The sequence below is a fragment of the Poecilia reticulata genome, linkage group LG16 (assembly GCF_000633615.1).
Source record: "Poecilia reticulata strain Guanapo linkage group LG16, Guppy_female_1.0+MT, whole genome shotgun sequence".
Taxonomy (NCBI): domain Eukaryota; kingdom Metazoa; phylum Chordata; class Actinopteri; order Cyprinodontiformes; family Poeciliidae; genus Poecilia; species Poecilia reticulata.
This window is the reverse complement of record NC_024346.1, coordinates 9,715,635-9,739,011: the sequence shown is the minus strand read 5'-3', so window position 1 is coordinate 9,739,011 and position 23,377 is coordinate 9,715,635. Positions and strand designations below refer to the sequence as shown.

Genomic DNA, 23,377 nt, shown 5'->3' with positions numbered 1-23,377 from the left:
GTGTGACCTATGAAACCCACCCAACATCTACAGAGCACCCAGCTGGTTTTGTAAATGTGTGTTGACCTGAGAGAACATCCAGCCATCACACACATTGACATGCTTTCACTAATATAGTGTGACAAAACTGTACTTATTTATCAAAGCCTTCTTCTTCTTTTTCTTTCAGTTTTTTTCCCTTCAGGGATCGCCACAGCGAATCATCTGCCTCCATGTAACCCTGTCTTCTGCATCTTCTTCTCTCACACCAACTACCTTCATGTCCTCTTTCACGTCATCCATAAATCTTCTCTTTGGTCTTCCTCTAGGTCTCTTTCCTGGCAGGTCCATCCACAGCATCCTTCTACCGATGTGTTCAGTGTCTCTCCTCTGTACCATCTCAGTCTGGGTTATTTATCAAAGCCTACTTAATATTTATTTTTAAATTGGAATGTTGGAAACATTGTAATGTTATAATGTTCTGTAAACACTATAATGTTTACAGATTGGTTAAAATTGTAATTCTTCTCGTTTGTTTAATATGTATGTAGTTTGTCATCATTCTAATAACTCCATATTAAATCATTTGAAATCTAAGAACGACTCTTACAATACATTTAACGTTTCCTCATCATTCCATTCCAATTCCCACAAAACTCAATTGTGGGAATTATGCTATGGTATAATCCGTTATATTTGCCCACAACTCCCAATTTTGTACCTCTAGGATCCTTTAATTGCCAGTCAATACATAGATATTTGCTACTGTTTTATTATTTTTTTTCCTTCTACTTCATCACCTCCACCAGACGTCTCATGAACCCTGGATGTAAGTTCAACTGGAAGGAATCACCAACACCGGGGCATTCATGACCGGAAGTTGAAAAATAAAAAAACAAATAAAGGGCACAACAGTACGGTGTTATTAAAGGTGATGTTTGTAGATATTGTTAAAAGCATGTTTCAAAATTTAATTATGAGCAAAAATTATTAATAACATTAAATATAATGTCAAAAATAACACCATGACCCCTCTTTTCGTACAGTGGTATGATCCGCCATTGTGACGGTTTAAAAATTCAGCAGGCAGTGTCGGCTGTTACTACTCAGAGCAGAAAATCCGTTGTTGTGAAGAGAAAGAAAGCCGAATCAGAAATTCGAGGAAACGTTTAAAAGCAAGCGTCAAACCCCTTCTCGGCGGGTGTTTTTTTTCTATCTACTGCTACTCTCCTGGTTTGTTTTAACAAACATGGCTTGCGGTGCGACGTTAAAGCGGTCGATGGAGTTTGAGGCCCTCCTCAGTCCCCAGTCTCCCAAGCGGAGAAGGTGCAACCCACTACCGGGGACTCCGAGCACTCCGTCCCCGCAAAGATGCAACCTCCGTACCCCGGTAGATAGTCCGGGCCACTCGATGTCTCCTCAGCCCATCGGAGGCGAACACAGGCTAACTCCAGGTATACATTTTAAAATAATTTTACGTATTTTGTGTGCTTCAGGGTGGGTGTCGTGGGGGGAGGGGGTTTGGGTGGAGTGGAAGAATCAGAATGGGGGTTGGAGGCTAAACGTTAGCCGGACTCGGCTAAGGTGATGAATATCGTTGCTAAGTCAAGCTCGCATATGGTTGTTTTGATGGTTAAATACAACAAATTAAGAACAAAAGTAAAAGTGAGTTCATAGTTATTGGTTAGTGGCGTTTTGCCAGCTTCTAATACCCGCCTGTGTTAGCTTGTCCTGGCTAATGTTCAGGTAAATAATGGCTATTGCTGCGTTCAAAACCCTTCTCTTGTCATGTGAACGTTGAATATACACGACTCTTATTATGTTTGCTCAACCCTTGTCTATGAGACTAGCCAATTGAATTAAATGTTAAACTTTCTTTACAATCTGACAGACTATTTAAAGGGGCCTGCCTATGCTTCAACACACAAATATCTAATCTGTTGAGGCACGAAACGGGCAAATGGTATCACATGAGCAGCCATGTCAATACTGTAGGTATGCTAGGAAGTTCTCGTAGGCGTTTTTACTTATTTATTTAAAGTCGTATATTTTCAGCAATTATCCATTTCAAAAAAGTAACTGCCAGACATGAATCCTTTGTCTTCTTTACAGATGCTGTTAAATAAATCAGCACCAGAAACCTTTAATGAACTGAAAGCACAACGATGTTTTACCCTTATCCACAACCAGCCCCTTAAGGAGGTGAAAATATCAAGTTCTATTGAACTTGCCTAAATATGTTATTGAATTAAGTTATTTTCTTGTTGTTCATGTAAACCTAACGTTTTGTTAGGTTTAATTTTAACTTCCAAAAAAATGTGACTAGAAATTAAAAATAACTTTTAAATTGTATTCCGAATTGTAAAACCTTTTTAAAAGTTTTGTCCACAAAAACACAAATTATTGCAATACAAAAAGATTTTTGCCATGAAAACCTCCTCAGATGATAAATGTTCTGTGCATTTTAGTTTTTTTGTGTGTTTTTACATGGTTTGTTTTATCTTATCTGTTTAATACCAACAGTATTTTTTTTAAATACTTTTGGTATCCAGTGTGCCCAGTAAATAAGAATTTCATAGTCTCAGGGAAACATGTTTACTTTCTGGGCATATGATAAAAAAAGAGCTTTGAAATTGAATCTAATTATTATTATTATTTTTTTTTTTTACTTTAAGAAATTTTAGTTGATTAACTTGTAACTTTGAAGAGAAGTTAAGGTTCTTGGAAAGTATGATTATTTTCACAATTGAAAGCAGTGACAGTGAAAGCTCTTCCTGTAAACAAAAGGGCTTTGGCTTGCATTCTTTTTAATATGAAAGATTATATTTATATTGGGAAGTTGAGATATAACTAGTGTAATTTTTAAGGGAGTCTGGACCGCATGTGGGCCATCTAAATATCTACTTACTAAAGATAAGGACATTCATTTTTGTGAAATTTAAATTTTTTATTTTTTGCTTTAGTGTTTATGGTACGTTATTATGTTACTTCCCTATGATAAATGCTTATCTTTATTGCTTATTTATAAAATCTGTTGATTGTTGGTATGCGTACTTGGAGAAATTCTCAAAACTGCAATAAAAATCTGTATTGAGGAGACAGCGCAAGTCACTAGTCACCTGATTTGAACACAAATGGCACATTATCAGATGGTAACACATCAACTTTAACATCTAATAATCTTATCTGATGGAGCACAAAAAAGATAGATGACATTACAGCACATCACTGCAGCTTGCTAATTAGGTGCTGCCTGACTAATGTTCCTTGGCTCCACAACCACAATTGTCTTGTATTTAAGTGGGGGGTTACTATTATGGACCACAGCCGTTTTTCTTTCCACAGAGCTGGAATGCATTGTTCATTATTGCCTGTTTTTTCCCACTGGCAACTACATTGTGTTGGTGTTGGATGGGTTCATGGTGCACAAGTGGACACCAGATAGTTAGCTGGAGATCTCCACTGTAATCCAGTGCATTTTTGGCAGCAGCCAGGCCTCATGCTTGTGCTTTTTGAATTCCAATAAGAATTGCTGGTTGTCCTTGGAATTCTTCTCTTGCAATTGAATAGCAATGAGATGCTTCTTTGTCTTGTGTAATTGAAAGTTGATGCTCTTTTCATGACATAAAGTAAAGGGCAAGTCTCTGTTTGATATATTTCCAAATTCTTCATTTGACATTTGCTGGGTTCAATTTTGGTTTTTAGCAGTGAGGGGCTCTGGAGCGGTTTGTCCTTTTACTAATGTTGTCCTTATGGATCATCATCTTGTCGCTGCAAACCTAAGACCATTATTTATTTTATTATAGTTTTTTTTTTAATATGCAGGTAAATTATTATGTATATTTAACTCATTCCTGAACATTTTTACATTCCATTTGCATTTATTTAAGTTCTGATTTCTGTTTTTGGGACATAAATCATTTTGGTAATCAAGCTAAAATGCCCCGAAGTTTCCACATGCTTGTAGATTTTAAAATCTTAAGCTATGTTTTGTTTCTTTAGACTATGATTTAAATATCTCTTGTTGTCAGAATGGGTACCAAAGGTCCCACTGGGGTATGTGCATGGTCAGTACCAAGTGTACTGTGGTAGACTTGACCATTTTCCAACAAAAAGGTTAATGTGAAACAACCAAGATTATGAAGTGGTGAAATTATCAGAACCAGTTTTGTTTTGAGTTATGGTGAAGAAATCAGTTGGGCTTCCCACAATTAATCTTGTTCTCTTTTTAGCTCTGTTTTGTCAGTGTGTTTGATATAACATTACATGTTATATCAAACATGTGAAATGTTCAGCATCACTAAGCAGAAACCTGAAGAGAAAGGACTGTTTAGTTTATAGAAAGTTAAACTCTTTGGTTTCAGATGATATAATCCAGGACACGTCTACGTATTCGAACACTGTTCATATTTCCTTCTACCATTGGCTGGTCCAACGGTTTATACTTTTGTTTGCAGAAAAAACAACAAAAAAATTCAGATCACTTATACTTTTAGTCCAATTTTGCACATATAGATCTATATCGCCTTGGAATTTGTTTCAAATTCAAATTATGTCTCCAGACAACTGGAGACGGCATGGGAGTGCTGCTGTAAAACTATCTTTCTGATGTGATTTGCTAAGTGAAAGTTTTGCATTTGGTAAAGGTCAGCTGTCCTCCCCCCACCCTGCTCTGCGCACTGAAGCTTTCCAGTTTTGTTGAGAGGACACTTTACCTGGAGGCCTAATACAGGATCTTGAAACTTGCAATTGGAGTAGATTTATCTATATGTTGACACATTCACTTATATATTGTATCAAATATGTGACGAGCTACTAGTGGTAACTGTTGGATGTGTAATCAGAGTTGGACACCAGCAAGAGATAAACTTGATTCCTGTTCTTTGAAGAACAGGAAGTTTCAAAACAGCTGTTTGTGCCGTTTTGAAACTGATGGTATTATTCCTCCTGACTGATCTGGCGCAACTACAGCTGACTCGGAACATATCGCAACTTTAAGTAGAGCTGGACAGTAAATCAATAATATACAGTATTACAATACACACTTGGTCAGTATCAAAAGATATCACATCTGATGGAATATTCACTGAACTCTGATCCAGAACCGTGCATCATTCTGGGGCATGTAGGCAGAGGAGAGGATTTAGCTCCACCTCTCACTGCCATGTGAGCAAGGTGGTTGGCTTCAACTTACTCACTCTTTGGTTGTCTAGCAACAACCTGTGGAGCAACTTGTGCAGTAGAAGTTTAGAAGTCTCAGGTTTCGACAGTTGTTGATATTGACTGATATGAAACGCTTGTATCATGGTAAGTTTGTCAGCCATATTATCCAGCCCTACTTGAAGGTGTTTGGAACATCGGAAACCTCCTATCAACGTGCACAAGTCTTTTAAAAATGGAAGGGAAAATAAAGTGAGCCAGCTTTGTTTTCTCTGGCTAACTGTCCATCCATTAACGCTCTGCTCTGGTCAGCTAAACTCTTTAGCTGAGGCTTTTTTCTGCTGTGTGTCTCTGACTCCCAGGAGCCTCAGATGGCTTCACCTGGTTGTGTCGCTGCCGTTTTTGCCAAGCGGTGCCTGCTGCTGAGCAGCGAAGTTGGCAGGATTGGATGCAACATGATGCACAGTTGAAGAGGCGTTTTATTTCCCTCACAGATGAACCCAGCAGTTGTCGGTATAAAGTGTCTGTCATTTTTCATTACATTGTGTACAAAATTTCCTTCTACTTTTAATGAATGCAGCAGGACTGCTGGGATAAACTGGACCTGTTCACTGGCTGTGCTCTTACAACTTGACATTGAATGAATGAATACTGTAGTGTTGGTCTTAATAATTGGGTTTATTTCTCTCTATATTCAGCATCTGATTTCTTTAGGTTGTCTGTTCTTGATAACAGCTCAGTTCTTTTTTTTTTTTTTTTTAAATACAGGGCTTTCATAAATAAAATTTGTATTGCACATGAGAAAGGAAGCTGGCATTTCATAAATTATTTCCTGTTATGTTTTTGTCCCCTTGTATTGAAATTAAAATTATTTTCAATCGTTTTGAACTACATTCTTTCTAAAATATTGCTTCTAACTAAATTAAAGAAGTAAATTCTACCTGTAATCAGTGAAATTACAATCCTGCGTGTTGCTACAAATTGCAGTTATGTTTCAGAATCCTCCAGGTTATTCTTTATGCTTTATTTTCTTATTGGTCAATTCGCCTGTAATATATCAACTTATTGGTTTTGTTTTTAGCACCAGGCTTCATTGATTGTTTTTAGCGTCAAACAACTGAAGTTTACTGAACATTGTTTCCATTATACATCAATCTGTCAGAAAGGCCTTGACTTTAATTGGCTGTGCTGATTTTAAGACTGATTCTGGACGTGGCAGGAGTATCTCTAAAGAAGGTTTGTGTGGACTTAATTCAGAGTCGTACTGAGAGATTTTAGTTGAAATCAAAGCTTGTAATTATTTTAGTGTCTATTTTCAAGCTGTCTAGATGCAGTGTGTAAGGTTGAGTGCAATTAAAGCTTGTCATAAAATCCCATCAAGTTTTTTTTTTTTTTCATATAATGGGGATGGTTGTGACTAAATGTAAACGCTTGCTAACCTGCAGCAAGGTTTTTAAAAAAAAATTTTTTTTTAATGCTTTTATAGGAAATGCGCAACTTTTTTGGGTGTGCTCTATTCGTACACATGTCCTAATGACTTAGAAAACCGAGCAGACTTGTTATAAACAATATTCATGCTGTGAACAATTGTGTGGAGTGCAGCATTTGTTGGCTAATGTATTCCAAGTGTTTTCAACTTGCATTTTTAATGCTGATCTGATACTTAGCCTGTTGGACAGTCTCACGGCAGCAGATGTTCACACGGGACACATATGACGTTGCCCAAAATGCTAAAGGTCATAGAGTGATGGAAGCAGAAACTAGGCATATATATTGCAGCTGACCTAGTCATTACAATATTTATAAACCGTTTCGCCATCACTAAATCATGCGGAACTATTTGTAGCGCACCACAGATGAAACATGTCTTTTGGCTGACATTGCCTTACTGATGCCTGATATCTCAACTGGACAATATAAGGCAAACGGCCAACGCTTTGTGGTTCTCAGATTGGTCGGAGTGTGTATTGACATCATGCAGCCATTGGTAAAGCTGTGAGATCCATTTAAAAACCGATGGTCATTCCTGACAAATCCAAGTTGCAGGTTTCAGTGGAGAAAAACTTTGAGCTCCTTTTCAGCTTATGAGCAGGTTGCAGTGATAACATGAAGACTGTCTCTCCCTCTCTCTCTCTCGCTCTCCACCCAAGATAAATGAGGCACGGTCCCCCAGATAGAAGTGCACCACGTACACAAAGTTCACTAAGAAAGATAAAGTTCCTCTCCTATATTTGGGTTATCGACTGAGTTTGAAGCCGTGTTTTTTTTTTTTTTTTTTTAGTTGTTTTTCCAGCAGTTGAGCAGAGACTGTCGCTGCGTGTTTTTTACCTTCAGCGTTTAAACTTAGGTTAATGGCTTTTCTGTCACAGATGGATGGATAATGTGGCATTCTTTTTTTTCTCTCCACTTTCTGTAGTCACTTTTTAAATAAAGTTACACATTGGGGTTTTTAAATTGATACGATCCACTTCACAGCTTTGAATCAATTGTATGTAAATATTTCAAAGAAGACCAACGTTTTTACATTTCTACCCAACTAAAAAGGGAATTGTGAGGCAGCTTAGCCTTCGTGAAATGACATCTTTAAAAAAACTTTAACATCTTTAAGAAAACAGAAGTGAAAATGACGGTCACAAGATCATAGTGTTTTACGCCAGCTGTTTGTGTTGGTTACAGCTGTTCTATCTGTCAAGCTGCCGGTATTTAATCTAGAACGCCGTTTCCTGTCAGTGAATGTTTTGTTTCTTTTGAGAGAACGCAGGAAGTGGTTACTGTTGTAGTTCGTCTGAAGTAGGTCGACTGATTGAGCTTTCCTGTAATAGTTTTGTTTACACTGGAAGACCTCCAGCATTGTATAAACATGCTTTTAGTTGAGCTAAAAGAACTGGCACCAAAGACCAAGCTAATGATCTAAAGCTTTCTGGCACTTAAAAACCTCAAAGATGTTTTTTTTTTTTCCCTTTAATCAAAATTGGGCCCCTTAAATCCCATTTCTCACCTCTGACTGTTTAGGATGTTTCTAGTTGATGCTCAAAAAATTTCTTCCCAAGGAAGCATTTTCTTTGCTGTCAAAGTTCATATTGCTTTAGGTGTCATAGTTATTCATTTTTGTTTTGGCCATTTTTTAAATTTATTTTTATTTTTTGACTTTGTTCCTGTCGACTTTCTCCAGAGCAAATCTTCCAGAACCTTCGCCAGGAGTACAGCCGGATCCAGAGGCGACGGCAGCTGGAGGGGGCCTTCAACCAGACCGAGGCCTGCAGCTCCAGTGACGCTCCCAGCCCCAGTACCTCCCTCACCGCTCCCAGCTCCCCACCTGGTAGGACACGTGCACAAAACACTTTTTAAATTACAAGTTGTATAATACCGAAAGTGCAACTTTTTTTTTTAGTAGTGAAGGAATTGTATTAGTAAAAAAAAAAAAAATTGTGGAGGAGGAGAGGAGTATAGCTGTAACTCTATGTGGTGATGAAGAACTTTATGGTGAGTATTTGGTAGCATTGTTGCAAACATGATGCAGCAGCTCCTAATTGAAACATTTCATGGAACAACATGTGGACAAGAGAACGCTCATTATGATAACTTGGTCAGTAAGAAAGGTGGATAATATAAGTGTGTACGAAATGAATGTGACAAATTACTTGCAGGCCTGTCTCGGATATGAAGAGGAATAAAATCTGCTTGTGAAATAAAGCAATGATTATACAGACACTGAGTCTTCAAGAATGTTTCTGCTTATAACCAAGATCTTTATAAAAGGTGATGAGGCGTTCATGCTGATTGGATATTTTGGTCCTAAACAGCCTTTGGTACTTTAAAAACGCATCTTCTACATTTTGAGGCATTTGCCAGCTTGACCTTGGAGGTGGTGGTTATGTTGAGTTACAGGCTCAGAGAAAAGGTACCACCAGCGACAAAATGTTGTAAATACTTTATTTTAGCAGCATGGGAGGAAGAAATGTCTTTTTTGTTCCAAATTCCCTGAAAATCAAACGGTTAAGAACATAAAAGTCAGTTATTGTGTGTGTGATGTAATGTAATCCTCTGGTGTCCAGGCCCATGTGCAGAGCGGACTTGTATTTCACCATGACAGAGCTGTTTTTACCCCAGCCTCATTCTGGCTCTGAGCTGACTGTGATTTACTCACATTTCATTCTACCTGGCTCACAGCAGACCTCAAAGACCATAAAGTGATAAATCAAAAATGCTAACGCTGGCTCCAGTTTCAGAGTGACCGAGACGCTCGAGGTGCTGAGACAGTGCCAGCATCAGGGCTGCATGTTTTGTGTTGAACAGAAAGAAAAGCTATAAACTCTCTTTCTTCTTTTTTTTTTTTATTTTCATTTTTTTATAACTGATATCTCTTGTTTTTCTCAGGTGCCTCAAGAAAGGACCAGCCCTCGTTCACACTGAGGCAGGTCAGCTACCTGTGTGAGCGCCTGCTCAAAGACCACGAGGAGAAGATCAGGGAGGAGTACGAACAGATCCTTAACACAAAACTCGCAGGTGAAGATAAATGTCAGCGCTTTCTGAAGTTAGTTTTAGTTTCATTCCAAAGTATGGAAAAAAATCTGAAGTGTGGTTTGCATTTGTTAGTAATCCATTTGTAATTTAAGCTTCTAAATTCAGCATGACGGTTTCAAAGGTTCAGTCAATCACCTGAAAATGGGGAAGATTTTTGGCCCTGCCGCAAACTTGCAGGACCAAGATGAGACATTTACAGCTCAGATGGGAGGATAATACAGTAACATCCAGCCTGACCCACAATGAAATGGTTTCAATCTTTTTTTTCTTTTTTGTTTTTTTTTAGGAAGATTGATGGATTTTTCCACAGTTTTCTTATTTCTATCTGTGGAAAATCAACACATACAATTATCTTGTTTTACTTGAGGTTGATATATAATATAAAATATCTTGCAATTTGTGGCAGTAACGTGACAAAATTATCATTTCTTACAGCTGTTGTGTTTAAATTTCATTGATGTCTATGAAAGGACTTTATACCAGACAAAAAACAGCATTTATAATCTGAATAAACGGGTCACGCAAACTGCATAATGGCAGAAAATAGCAGTTAGGTGTTTGGGTGTAAAAAAAAAAAAAAGAGAAGAGAGATTAAGGGAAAGATACTGGTTACAAAATACTTGCAAATGAGTTTTACGTCTCTTAAAACATCTATCATCTGTAATTTCAGAACAATATGAATCTTTTGTGAAATTCACGCAAGACCAGATCATGCGAAGATATGGAGCCCGGCCTGCAAGTTGTAAGTAGCAGTTTGTGTGTTGCGTGGTTCTTCCTGAAGCTGGTGAGCTCATGTGATCTTATTTTTATCCGTTTCAGATGTCTCCTGAGCTCACATCGATGTGATCCTGGCTTCCTCTCACATGATGGCTGCTCTTCTTCTGCCTCCTTCCTGTTGATTTTAAATTTTATTTCCCTAACCTTTCCCTCCCCTTTCCCTCTCCACGCTCAGTTTGGGTGCCATGGTTTATCCAGTTTTTAATCCAAAAATTAGTTTCTTACTTTAAAACTATTGCTGCTGGCCAAATAATTAGAACTATGTATGAAGCCTGCTTTTTTTTTTTTTTTTTTTTTTTTCTTCTCCCTTTCCTTTTTTTCTGCTTTTTGCTATTAACATCTTTTACCAGACATCCTGGGGGAAAAAAAAGCAGATGTTAATAAAAAAATTTTTTTAGCTGGCGCTGTAGAAAAGCTTATTGGCTTGTGTGATTATGCTGTATAACCTCCCAGCAGCTATATTTAATGGCTCCTGCTTCTCACCATGTTCCACTTTTCTCCCCTGCTCTACCCGCCTCACCTCCTTCCTCACTACTCTTCCTGAGAATGTGGATTTTTCTCCCTTTTAAAGAAAAACAATAAAAGTTCTGTGATTAAAAAATTGTTGTACTGGATTGTTCATTTTGGTAAATTGTACAGTTTTTTTCTTTTTCAAGTTGTTATACCATTACCTGATTTTGTTTGCTCTAAAATACTCAGTTGCAGATGAATGCAGGGCTAAAACAATAGTTTTATGATCTAAGGGTTTGAAGGCATATGGTTTGTTTCAGTAAAGAAGCAAAATGGACAAATTAAAGCATTGAAAAGCCACAAGAAAGTCCCATTTCAGCTGTTTTACCAGAGGTAAAACTCTTGGCTGGTCGGAGAAAATGCTTTGCAATCATGGCAGCTACTTGTAGAAATTAATTTCATGCGAGTCTGGCTCAGCAACGACCATTAGATGGGACTCTAAAATGTATCTGATAGAAATCTCTCCTAAGAAAATGGAGCTTTATGAATTAGTGGATTTTTACAAGTTTGTTTTTTTTTCTATTACTACAAATTGCAGAGATGGAACACATTGTTTTAATAAATATTCCTAGGGTCCAAATGTGGTAATTGTATGAATTTTATGGGGTTCAAAACGGCAGTGACCACTGACTCAACCATGTGACCAAAGGTTTCTTGCAAATCAGCCAGGAAAGTAAACAAGTCACTGGTGACTGATGCTGATGACATTCTAGTTTTGAAGAATACCAGGAACTCGGCCTTCTGTTTTGTCAAAATAAACATTTCCTTTTGCATTATTTTAGGACTGTAATTATTTACATTGGTTCTGTTGAAAATATTATTTAATTACTGTTAGCCTTCAGAAATCTAACCTCCAACTTGCCTTTTTCAAAGAGTTAACAGATCCACAAAATTAACTCTTCATGCCCCTCAACTTGTTCGTTACAAAAAACAAATGGCACATATTATCCGATACTAACACAAACCCATAGATGATTTGGAAATGCAAGTTTTCATTCCTTTTTTTTCTTTACCAGAAACCTAAAAAGTGAAGTATGCATTGGTGTCCTGCCATTATTGGTCAATATTCTGAACCATGTTTTGCTGCTGCATCGTTGCTCCAGCTTTATGTTTAAAGTTGTTGCCTTACTGTAAACTGAACCTCAAGTATTTTAGTCTATAATATATATTCACAAATGTTCTCCCTTTAGCTCCATGCATCTTCCCTGTTAACTATGATCAGTTTCCCACAGCAGGATGCTGCAAGGACCGTGGATTGGAGTGTGAATGGTATATTCAGGTTATTAGTTTTGCTCAGCACAAAACTTTGGCTCCTTCTGTAATGCTGTCTTTGCAAAACCTTACAGTTTAGGTGGATGTTTATGTCTATGTTTGATTATTTATTGTAGAGTGCCCAATGAGAATTGAAATATTGTTTTATAACTTAGCTCTTTCTTGATATTTTTCACAGAATTTTCCTTGTCTTGTACATTTTTTGGTCTTCATAATGTGATTGTTTACTTCCCCCCCCCAACAAACCTCTGGGATCTTCATGGAACAGCTGCATTTATACTGGAATCAGAGGAATTGGAGTAAACCTTTATATATATGATTGAAATCACAATAAAATACAGTCAAAATTTTGACTTTTGCAAGACACAATCTATATTTGGCTTTTATTTTTATCATTTCTGCTTTTATTTGTTTTACACCATTAATGTATCATACACACATTTTGTCCAATATATATTGTGCCTTTAAAATATGAAAAGGAAAATATAAAAAACTTAATATTGTAAAAGCCATTAATATTTTAAAGCAGAGGGCAAAATAGCAATATAAGTTATTGGGTTTTAGAAGTTGTACAATAAAGATTAGTCATCAAAGATCAAACTTCCGCACATCTCTTAAGCGTAAAAATCATTAACCAAATGTTGAAAAGTTAAGTTCAACTACTCCTGGGAAAAGGGATCGAAGCGCGTATACTCGAAGCATTTCCTCAAAATTTTGCTGCCAAGACAAAATTAGCAAAAATTGTAATTTGTTAGCCTTGTTAGAAAAAGGGTTAAAAACATTTAAACGTCCGTCATTCCTAATTAAGAGTTTTACTGCCACCATGTGGTACGCTTGAGTAGTTGCTGCATCATTAACACATTTGTGGTTTTAATTCACCGCATTATAATTTCTTAATTGTTGCGTAAACAATTAAAAAGTACGCCTTTCTTTTGGACGAGAGATGACCAATGCCCGTACATGACAAATATATTTGTACGCTTTTGTTTTTGCCGCCCTATGTGGTCCGTGACGTCACTGACCACAGGTGTGGCAACGGGAAACAGGTAAACGGTTGTAGACAGCACGACTGGGGTAGCACAGTCACTAGATGTCCTGCAAGCTGCGTTCAAGTGTCGGAAAGGAACCAGGAACGGCCGACACTCGTGATTTGTTTGTTCGGAGGAAGGAAGCGTCTTGGAGGGAGAAAAGAAAGCAAAGACTATAATTATCTCCGACCGATTTTTTGGTGCCCCTTTTCACTTGGGGCCAGGTCGAAAAAGAACGCGGTTCCGTAGGTCGTCTGAAACCACTGAGGGGTTGTGGTAGTCACTTGCTTTGTTTTTGTCTCGAGCTCAAATTTTACATTTGAATTATCGTGGGAACCTCTCACTGTTTTCTAATTGGAGCCAACAGACGAGGTCCTGCTGAAAGTTCAGGTGAGTTGGTCTCGCTTTGTTTTCTACCAGGAAGAGCCTAAAACAAAAGCGAGTTCTGTATATTTCTTTTTAAACGGCCATCCAACTTGGCGTCAATATTAGCATCATCAGCAGAGGAGAAGCTTAACAAACAGGAAATGCCTCAGCATGGGCAAAGCTACTGTAGGGAACAGGAGCAAAGCCGGGAGTTTCAGTTTTACAGTAAATAATATCCTTGTTAGAAGGATGCAAATCGTTTTACATGGTTTACTCAAGTGTTATAATTATTTACACTGAACCTCTTTTTAGTTATTAAATATCTTGTAAAAAAGTTACAATTAATCTCTTAAAGCAGTAATACAATAGTTATTTCACTTATCTGGAGCCTTGTTTACATTTTGAGTTCATAAAATAATTCCAGGTTTTCTCTCATTAGAAGTTTAATTAACTATAGATTTTTTTTTTTCACTTTTGAAATTTTTAAGATTAGTTCCCTTTTACTATAATGTCATTTGTGTTTAGATAAGCTTGTTAAGCACAGACATTTTCTTGTTCCTGATCCAGACTAGAACCTGGTTCTGGAAAAAGCAATTTTGTGAATAAATCCAATGTATCTTGATTTTAATAAACATATATTAAAATATATGTTTATATATTTTCAGATACAAAATTGACCTATTCCAATCTGATTAGTGGCAACATTATTAATAATTTCACTGATTGATCAGTTCAGTGAAACGCAAACAGCAACGTGGCCTCAACATGTAAAGTAGCCTTTTATATAACTAGTAATAAGAAATGTGTTATGACCGAGGCAATCCAAATAGTAATAAGATGAAATTGTAATGTAAAATTATTATTACTTGTTGTGAATAATGGACTCAAAACTGATACAAAAAGTGAGATATCCTGAATCAACACATGAAAAGGAAACATTTAGTTGATTTCTGTATGGCTTATTCCTGTTGTTTAGATAAGTAACTTATGCTCTTCCACCTCCTGTTTAAATGTCACGTAAAGGTAATTTTTTTTCCTCATGCATTTCAGAGCTTTGCAGTGAACGACTGTGGCAACAAAGATGGGTGACATTGACTACGAAGAGGCGGAGCAAGAGGACAACAATGAGCCGGAGCTAGATCAAGGGAAAGAGACGGGATGCTTTAGGAAGTTCCAGAATATGATCATCCCACCAGAGTTTCGGGACCGGTACATGCAACGCGCCAACTGCTGCCCACCTCCGATCTTCATCATTGGCATCAGTATTGCAGAGGTAGGCTGGGATAAAAATCCCCAAACTGGAAAGTTCTCCGGCGGCTTTAAATGTTAACATCTGTGCTGCTTCCTTCTGACGTCCTAACTCATGAAGTTTACTGCAGTAGCATGATCTCACGCTAATAAATGCTAGAAAAGTCAGGCCTTTGCTATAAATATCACACACAGAGTTGGGTAGGGTAGCTGCAAATTGTATTGAAGTAAAATAAGTGTAACTTTAATTTACTGAAGTAACTATAGAAAGGGTAACCCGAATTTATACACAAATCAAAGTAGGGTATAAAACTACTCCTAGAAGTACATTTTCACCAAAAGGTTATTGAAGTAAATGTAACTCATTTCTATCCACATCTGATTATGTATGTAATACATAACAGCAAATTCTGGAAGATTTGCTGTTGAATTCATGTATAGTTCCACTTTTATTTACAAGGATAAATAGGAGGTGACACAGAGGTCTGCCTGAGTAAGAATAAATACAAAAGAAAATCTTATATCGATATTCTTACATAAAATTAGTATTGTCTAAAAATATAAAGAGCTCACTCCTTTTTATCTACGTCTTTTCACCGTTTAAAACGTTGATAATTGCTGGATTTGCAATATGTTGGAGTGCTAGTCTCTCAGTGTGCAGCGTTTTGTAAACAGTTCCAGGACATCTGTGAGAACACTGTTGGGAGTAATCTTGAAAGGCCCCCACATTTTAGTTAAACAAACCTCAGTGAGTCTGTTTCCCTCCTGCTGTCATGTCATCACAGCTGTTTTGCATTCAGTTTTGCTCCTGATGTATTAATTTTGTAAAGTTTTAAAAATATTATTGCGTGTCCACTGCTTGTTCTTCCATAGCTGGCAGTGTTTATCTACTATGCCGTGTGGAAGCCTCATAAGCAGTGGGTGACCCTGGATCAAAGCCTCTGGAAAAGTCCTCTCACCTACGATCCTGCCAAAAGACAGGAAGCATGGCGGTTCTTTTCCTACATGTTCGTCCACGCTGGGTGAGGATAGTCAGACATTTTAAAATACTTCAAAGATGAAGTGACAGTTTCACTAAACGGTGAGGAAGTGCAAAACCACCCTCAGTTTTCATCTCCTTAGGATTATATCAGTGTTATATCTGTGCAACGGCTTTTGGACTTTAGACATCATTTACACTATAAAGGAGGAATATTAGTGAAACAAATATATATATATATATATATATATATATATATATATAACACCATAATATCTCGTGAGTACAAGCCACACAGGAAAACCAAGCATATTTACCAAGCAGGAAAATGCATTAGCTAATAGTTCATCGGATGCTGTCTTTTGGGCTAGCTGCTTTGCTTAGCACTAGGACTGGATGAAAAACTTACAAGTGATTCAATATCAATAGTTATTGATTTATTTTCTGATTAGATTATTGCAGTTCAGTGAAAATGTATAAAATGATCAGTTGTTGTTGATCTGTTGCCCAGCCACACCCAGCAGCTGTTTTTCCAATGCAGGAAATTGACAGTAAGCGTTTACCGTTTAGTTAGACAAAGAGCTTGTCCACTATAGACACTCTGCTGTTGCAAAACAATTAAAACCACAAAAAAACTATCCTGTGTGGGATGAAGTCACATTTTTGTATCTGCATATTGGTTCAGTGTTTGTTAACCTGCAGCCTTTGTTTTTTCAGTGTGGGGCACATCTTCTGCAACTTAGTGATGCAGCTCTTGCTTGGGATCCCACTGGAAATGGTCCACAAAGGGCATGAAGTAGGATTTGTTTACCTGGCTGGTGTCCTCGCAGGTGAGCGTCGCCTTTCTCTAATTTATCTTGAGCTTCTCTTCTTCTGAAACAGGAAATAAAACCATTTTGTGCTGTTTAAAAATGTTTGAAGCCTGTTTTTCAAGTTTGAGTTAAAACTGTACGTCCTGTTGATTTTATCTGTGTGTTCCCCCCCAGGGTCTTTGGCCAGCTCCATCTTTGATCCTCTCACTGTTTTGGTTGGAGCTTCTGGGGGCGTTTATGCCCTGTACGGAGGTTATTTCATAAATGCAGTGGTGGTAAGTTGAGAAACAGCCTGACGGGAGGATTTGTTCACATTCTTCCATGTGGAAATTGCTTAAGGCAGGGGGAATTACATTTGAATCTTCTTTCGGCACAAAAGTCAGCTGAGGGAGATATTTCTGAATGCCGGTGAAAGGTGGTTTTTATCAACCACTCACTCTTGGGGACTGAATGCCATGCTTTTGTGATGAAACGTGAAAAAGTTACAGTAATTTCAATACTTTTGTGACACGGTGCACATTGTACTAAAGATAAACAAATGAACTTTTAGAGGAAATACCTTCATCTGATTTCCTTTCTTCCTTTTCACAGAATTTCAAACAGATGAAGCTTATTTTTGGAGTGGCTCGAATCCTCGCCATCGTTTCAATTGGTAGGTTCCCCTCCATTTTATTGTCAGTGTTCTTTTTAAATGTCTGGTAGTGCACAATCATTTGTAGCAATGATTTAACGCCGCTTTGTGTTCAGTTGTTGCAGATTTCAGCTATGCCTTGTACAGACGATTTGCCAATTTAGAGGGAGGTGTACAGGTAGGAAATCTACAGTGCAATGAATAACAAACCAGATATTTCTGAGTTTCCTCGGAAACAGAGGATCAAAAATACCCACACTGAGTATTTTTGTGACGAGCTGTCCTTCATGCAGTTGTATGCATACATGTATGCATGCATTTCTGCATACATCTGCATGAATTATGGTTTCAACTTGGTTGTGTAATAACCAAATTGATTCTTGGCTTCATGGCTACAAAAACACAAATGGTGTTTACTGAAAACTTGACTCCTAACCCCAGGGGTCCCCAAACTTTTTCCCTTCTCTGGTGGGGGGCCAGAGTCAGTTTGTAACAGAAAAGGTGTGACGATTGCAGGAGTGCCTAAATGTAAAAATGTATTGTTTTCCAGAAAGCACAATCAAATAACTCTCTCTGGGTTTTTCACAGAACAAAAGCCATAAAATGAATAATAACACTATTAATGAAATAAATAATAACCAAATAATCCTCTCTGGGTTCTTCACAGAAAAAAAATCCAGGAAGGATTATAGTCCGTATTTTCCGAACTATGAGCCGCACTGGACTATAAGCCACAACCCCAAATTTTTATTTATTAATTTTTTTAAACTAGTAAACATACACAAATAAGTCGCAGATATCTCTGCCTCTCCAGGTTTTCCACAACGATGCAGCAGTAGCAGCAGAGGGGGGCGGACACCCAACATTTGAGTCATAACAGGTCAATTGAATATCACATTTATTACGTTGAAAAAGAAAAAGTTGCCAAGATTTAACAGAACTGATTACGGTAGTTTCCGAACGGTAACTGCAACTGTAAAAGTGCTGATCCTTCGTGTTGCTACTAGCATGTGCTAAATGAAAATGTGCGCTTTCCTTCTTCTTCTTTAGATTTCAACGGCAGCTTGCATCCATTATTGTTGCACTACTGCCATAATGATCCCAGTATTATTTAAAAAAAAAACGAAAAATATTTTTTTTTCAACAACATTCTCACATTTCAATTCCCTATTAAAGCCTAATTCCGTTTTAATGGGCGCTTTTTTTTTTATTTCCAATTTTGACTTCCAATGATTCACTTCCTGCTAAAGAGACCCCTGGTGATGGAAGAAAAATCCACATATAAGCTGCTTATAGTCCGGAAAACACGGTATATGAAAAAAAATCTGAATGCTCTCTGGTATTGTTCAGGGGGCTGGACCAAATGTGGGCCGTAGTTTGGGGACCACTGCCTTACCCCCTCATCCATTTAGTTTATTGACTGTCTGTTAAACTTCCTGTGATTTTTAACTCAACATTTAGTGGAGTCACTAAATGTTTAGTGGCAGCTTTAGCCTAGAGGCCTGAACTGAAACCTGATTTTTATCATATTTTTTTCAGGTATCATTTGTGGCTCATTTGGGAGGAATAGTTGCTGGGCTGACTATCGGATACGTCTTCTTCATCAATTTCAATACGAAGCTGTGTAAAAACCCACTTTTCTGGATTTGCATATTGGGATATGCTGTCTTCATTATCTTTGCTGTGTTCTTCAACATCTTCATCTCTCCTGCATCGTAGAACTGGAGAAAATTTCACCTAATGTTTTGCTCAGGAGGCTTGTTTTGACTTGTCTTAAAAATCTTTGAGAATATCAACAAATTGTTTACCTTGATCTTGATGTGGATTTTCCAGTTTTAAAGCTTGTATTTTGACCTGGTGTATAATAGGGCAATTTAGTGGTGTCTCATAGAACTGCAAACACTATTGACAAAAAAGAGGTGTTTTGAATATTTAATCAAATCATGTTTTTTTCCAGATAAGATGTTCTTAATTTCCATGTACGGATTTGATGGAAACAATTGTTTGTTTTGTTTGCATCAACATTTCTCATCCAGTATTAACAAAACTCCTGTGAATATGAGTTATTCTTCACAAAATCACATTTTCAAAACTTAACACTAAAGTACTACAGAGCTTTTATCAACAGGTCTCATTTTATGCCTCATTTATTGTGCTGTATCCTGTTAAAGGAACAATGAAATATCCAGTAAGATGTAAAACAGATGGTGGACACACATCACTGCGTCCTAATACAGTTACCTCATGTGAACTTTGTAAACACATTTAAAAGTTAACTGTAATTTCTTTTGTTTTTTTCTAATATTTTCTGTAAGGGTGATAACTAAATACTAGCTTTAAAAATGGGATGGGGTATTTTTTAGGTTTGGTAATGTAGAAACATGATGTTTTAGAAGACATACCACTAATCTAAGAGGCCATGGAGACTTTCAAACTGAAGTCCAAATATGACTTTTGTTTGCTTTTGAATTTTCATGTCATGGTGTTCAAATAAAGTTAGTTTAATAGTGTTTTACAACCTGGCTTTCTGAAATAAAGCATTTTAAAGTTTCTTTACTAGATTGTTTTGTCTGATTATAGATTATCATCAATGTGTCAAGATACTTGTATTTTCATGTTGTAGTCATTTTTAATAACTATCTGTATAAATAAAGTTTGCAGTTTCTAAACTAAGCTCAATTATACTGAAAAAATGCATTTATCACATCTCTGGAAAAAGAGAAGGGTTAAAAAATAGAGACCATGTTTGTAATTTTTATGTAATTCTGTAAATGCTTCTGGAAACGAGATGTGCATAAATTACTTATCGACCAATTCTGTGCTGACATCAATAAAACATCCTGGGGCCAGACTAACACCCTGTACTTTGCTAATATAAATTTAAAGATTTAAGTGTATTTTGACATGATTCAAAATACACTCACTGGTCACTTCCATCAGTGACACCTAATGCAGGATTGCATCCTTTTCAGAATTGCCTTTCTGTAATATAGATATTAGAGAAATGCTTTAATGTCCATACAGACACAAGACATCATGCAACTTAAGAAGCCAGTATAAGATTATCTGAGCCTTGTGATATGGTACATTTTCCTACTGTAAGTAGCCGTTATTCTCCGACATGTAAAAGACATTTTTATCTATACAGCTGCCACCGATAGCGCAGCTGATGCAGCTCCAGGAAGGTGTCACATAAACACAAATACCGGGCCAGACGCAAGTCCTGTTCATCAGTTTCTGAGTTCATTCTCAAGGAAGAGTGCAGCAAAGAATCCAGGCTAAGAGTTCCTGAGAACACAAGACTACATACATAGGATCCAGTTTGGCAAACGTGCACCGGCAGTCCAACCCTCTGATTCCCTCCAACTACTGGTTTTGGATTTTTCTTTAGTACGTAAATACTTAACGTGTTATGTTTGAAATTGAAATTATTTGAAAATTGCTTTGTGTATTTACTCAAAAACAAATAATGCATAACATAGGCATGAGGCAGTTTCTGTAGATTTTCCTTCTTAAGCTGAACAGAGAAACAAATGTTCTAAACACAGAACAATTTAGAACATTTAGTTCATCTAGAAATTTGATTTGCCTGTTTTAACAAAACACTGGACTGCACTGATCTGTTAACATTTACCATCCAATCTGAATAGGATTGCTATAACGCATGCATGAAAAAAAAGATGAAGATTATCTTTAAACTCGAAACAGTTAAGACTAGTGAATGAAAAACTCTTATAGCTCCAGTTTATTCACAATATGTCTAAACCTGTAAAGTTAAAGGTCATGACCTATATACATCAGTGAGCTGTGAGGTTTTCTTGCTTGTTCACAGCTGTCCTTTCACACCTGTTTTTGTGTCTTTCTGGAAATGCTGGAGCGCATTAGAGCTTGTTCACAGATTAAGACATCAGGGATTTTTAAAACCTTTTCCTTTTTTATGGCTCAAGAAATGAAGCTTTTTATTTTTCTTAAATTATCAGTAAAATCAGCAAATAAGCCTTTGAAAATAATCACTTATCTAGAGGAGCTTCACTTTTTGAATTAAAAGTTCAAATCAGATTTTTAAAAATACATTGAGATGCAGCTGTACTTCTATCAAGAAGTCTGAAGTATTTGTTTTGTTTTATGGTAAATGTCAGTTATTTTTTTCAAATGAAAAGTTCAACATAAGTCAGTTTTTGTACAACCTCTTTGTACATCCCTGTGGAAATCTGAATTAGGGGCTCAACCCTCAGAGAAAGAGAAAGCTGGTATTGGACACTAAAAGCTGTGCAGTGAGGGTTTAAAAAAATAAGACTTCTGAGCATATTGGTAAGCAAATAGCAGAACATAGCTGTCCTCGATAGCAACAAACTTTTCTTCTGGAAAAAAATTAACCTCGTATAGAGCAAGACATACTTGGACCCTGACCGTTTTCACTTCTGTAGTTTAATGCATTATTGTTTCTGAATGCATTTTGTATGATCAATGATAGAAGATCAGGGTCAAAATATGGTTGGAGTATTCTACAGAAATGCAAATCGCCAGCAGAGCTAGAATAATTGAAGGTTTATTTTTCCCCTTCATGCCAGTTTCTGATCACTGGCTGCCTAAATCCAAAACATTAAACAATGTTACGTGTGTTCCCATTTCGAGGAGCAAAATAAATTGCACTCAAGGTGCCACACTTTGAACGTACTTTACAAAAGACTGAACACTCAGGAAAAATATATACAAACATATACAGAATAAGTTAGAATATAAGAAAAGAATAAAGTTGCGATTTACAGATAAACATCACAGCCACATAAAACATTCGGCTTTCACCTTTTACAGTGTCGTCCTATCTTTAAATTCAAACTGACAGCAGCATAAACAAATAATATGTTTTATCAAAACAAAGACGGGTTTGTTGTTGAAATCTAGTTAGCAGCGCCTCCATCTTCTGAAGCTGGTTCATATTGCTGCAGCTAGGAAGAAATCCCAAAAAAACACTGGTGTTAGCTTTTATTTCATTTGAACAATTACTGTAATCCTTTTTCATAATGAGAATCATTAGAATAAGAGAAAACATCCCATTTAAAGAGACAGGCATCAGAGCAGCACAAAAAACATGCAAACAATCCTGACACTCCATCCTGATTAAAACTGGGCCAATTATGGGAGGAGATTTTATAAGGGAGTTTATTATTTTTGATTACACCAATGTTGGTTCTGAAATCCATTTTTTATTCACTGATAAAGTCAAAAGATATTTTTTAAAAGCTATGAAAAAATAAACTACTGATGGAAACCAGCAAATGTCATTTGCACATAAAAAAAAACATGATGGATGAACTGTACTCATTGGAGTAAAATGTAAGAATACAGTGCTCTCTCTTGTGGACTGTGCTGGTACATTTTCATAACTATTCAGACCAATTATATAGAATGTTATTAGAAAAAAACCCCCAAACACACACACACAAAAAACAAGCAAACATACCCTTGCTTTGAGATCTTTGTTTTCCTCCTCCAGACATGCACATCTCTGTCTCAGGTCGTTCACTTCCTGCTGCAGAGCCTCCGTGTCTGCTGAAGTCAGGGGAACAGCACCAAGATGCTCCTTCACATATCTGGAAGGAGTTGGTTAAAGAATCTACAGGAAGCGAGTTCTCGACAAAAAATTTGAAATCGTTACCACACCAAAAGATAAATCATGGTGGCGAAATGAGAGGTGCATAAAGAAGGATACTCCAGAGCATTGGGAGGCTTCTCTTGTTGCTCATACAGAGACACAAACACTAAAAAGGACCAGAAGAAGGTTACAATATACAACTCTTGTTTCTTGGAAGACATGTTTACCTCACCTACCAAAACACTTCTTCATTTTATAAAGGAAAAAGGCTAATATAAAAGCAGTCAGTTATAACTGTGTTATTCTATTAAGGGTAGGCAAATGTGTATCATCTAAGCAATAGATGCTTGAAAACTGATCGTAAATTCAGGAAGTTTTAATAAATGCTATGAAATTTTAACTTTACATTTAATTTTGCATACTTTAAAAACTGTAGATTTTCTCTTATTTAAGTTGAAGCTATATTACGTTATAATTTGCATTCTTATTTATATA

At 36.9% G+C, this 23,377-nt stretch overlaps 3 protein-coding genes across 3 annotated transcripts in view; 2 read left to right on the top strand and 1 right to left on the bottom strand.

The window, feature by feature from the left end:
* The first annotated feature begins 1,042 nt into the window (after positions 1-1,042).
* Positions 1,043-11,043, top strand: akirin1 (akirin 1). Its single transcript, XM_008431085.2, has 5 exons — positions 1,043-1,433; positions 8,312-8,458; positions 9,517-9,645; positions 10,334-10,405; positions 10,483-11,043. Exons 1-5 carry the CDS (start codon positions 1,229-1,231, stop codon positions 10,491-10,493), a joined length of 564 nt encoding a protein of 187 aa, XP_008429307.1. The 5' UTR covers positions 1,043-1,228; the 3' UTR covers positions 10,494-11,043.
* A 1,682-nt stretch (positions 11,044-12,725) lies between these two features.
* Positions 12,726-19,845, top strand: rhbdl2 (rhomboid, veinlet-like 2 (Drosophila)). The gene is made up of 8 exons (XM_008431086.2): positions 12,726-13,640; positions 14,667-14,889; positions 15,738-15,886; positions 16,561-16,673; positions 16,830-16,930; positions 17,247-17,307; positions 17,403-17,464; positions 18,826-19,845. Exons 2-8 carry the CDS (start codon positions 14,698-14,700, stop codon positions 19,003-19,005), a joined length of 858 nt encoding a protein of 285 aa, XP_008429308.1. The 5' UTR covers positions 12,726-13,640; positions 14,667-14,697; the 3' UTR covers positions 19,006-19,845.
* Positions 19,846-21,695: 1,850 nt separating this feature from the next.
* Positions 21,696-23,377, bottom strand: part of LOC103477787 (C-Myc-binding protein) — a 2,674-nt gene continuing 992 nt past the window's right edge. Inside the window, exons 3-5 of the mRNA XM_008431087.2 lie at positions 23,000-23,048; positions 22,751-22,880; positions 21,696-22,235 (exon numbers count right to left, since the gene is read on the bottom strand). Coding sequence (XP_008429309.1) covers positions 22,188-22,235; positions 22,751-22,880; positions 23,000-23,048 — 227 coding nt within the window. The 3' untranslated portion in view covers positions 21,696-22,187. The remainder of the gene's footprint in view (positions 22,236-22,750; positions 22,881-22,999; positions 23,049-23,377) is intronic.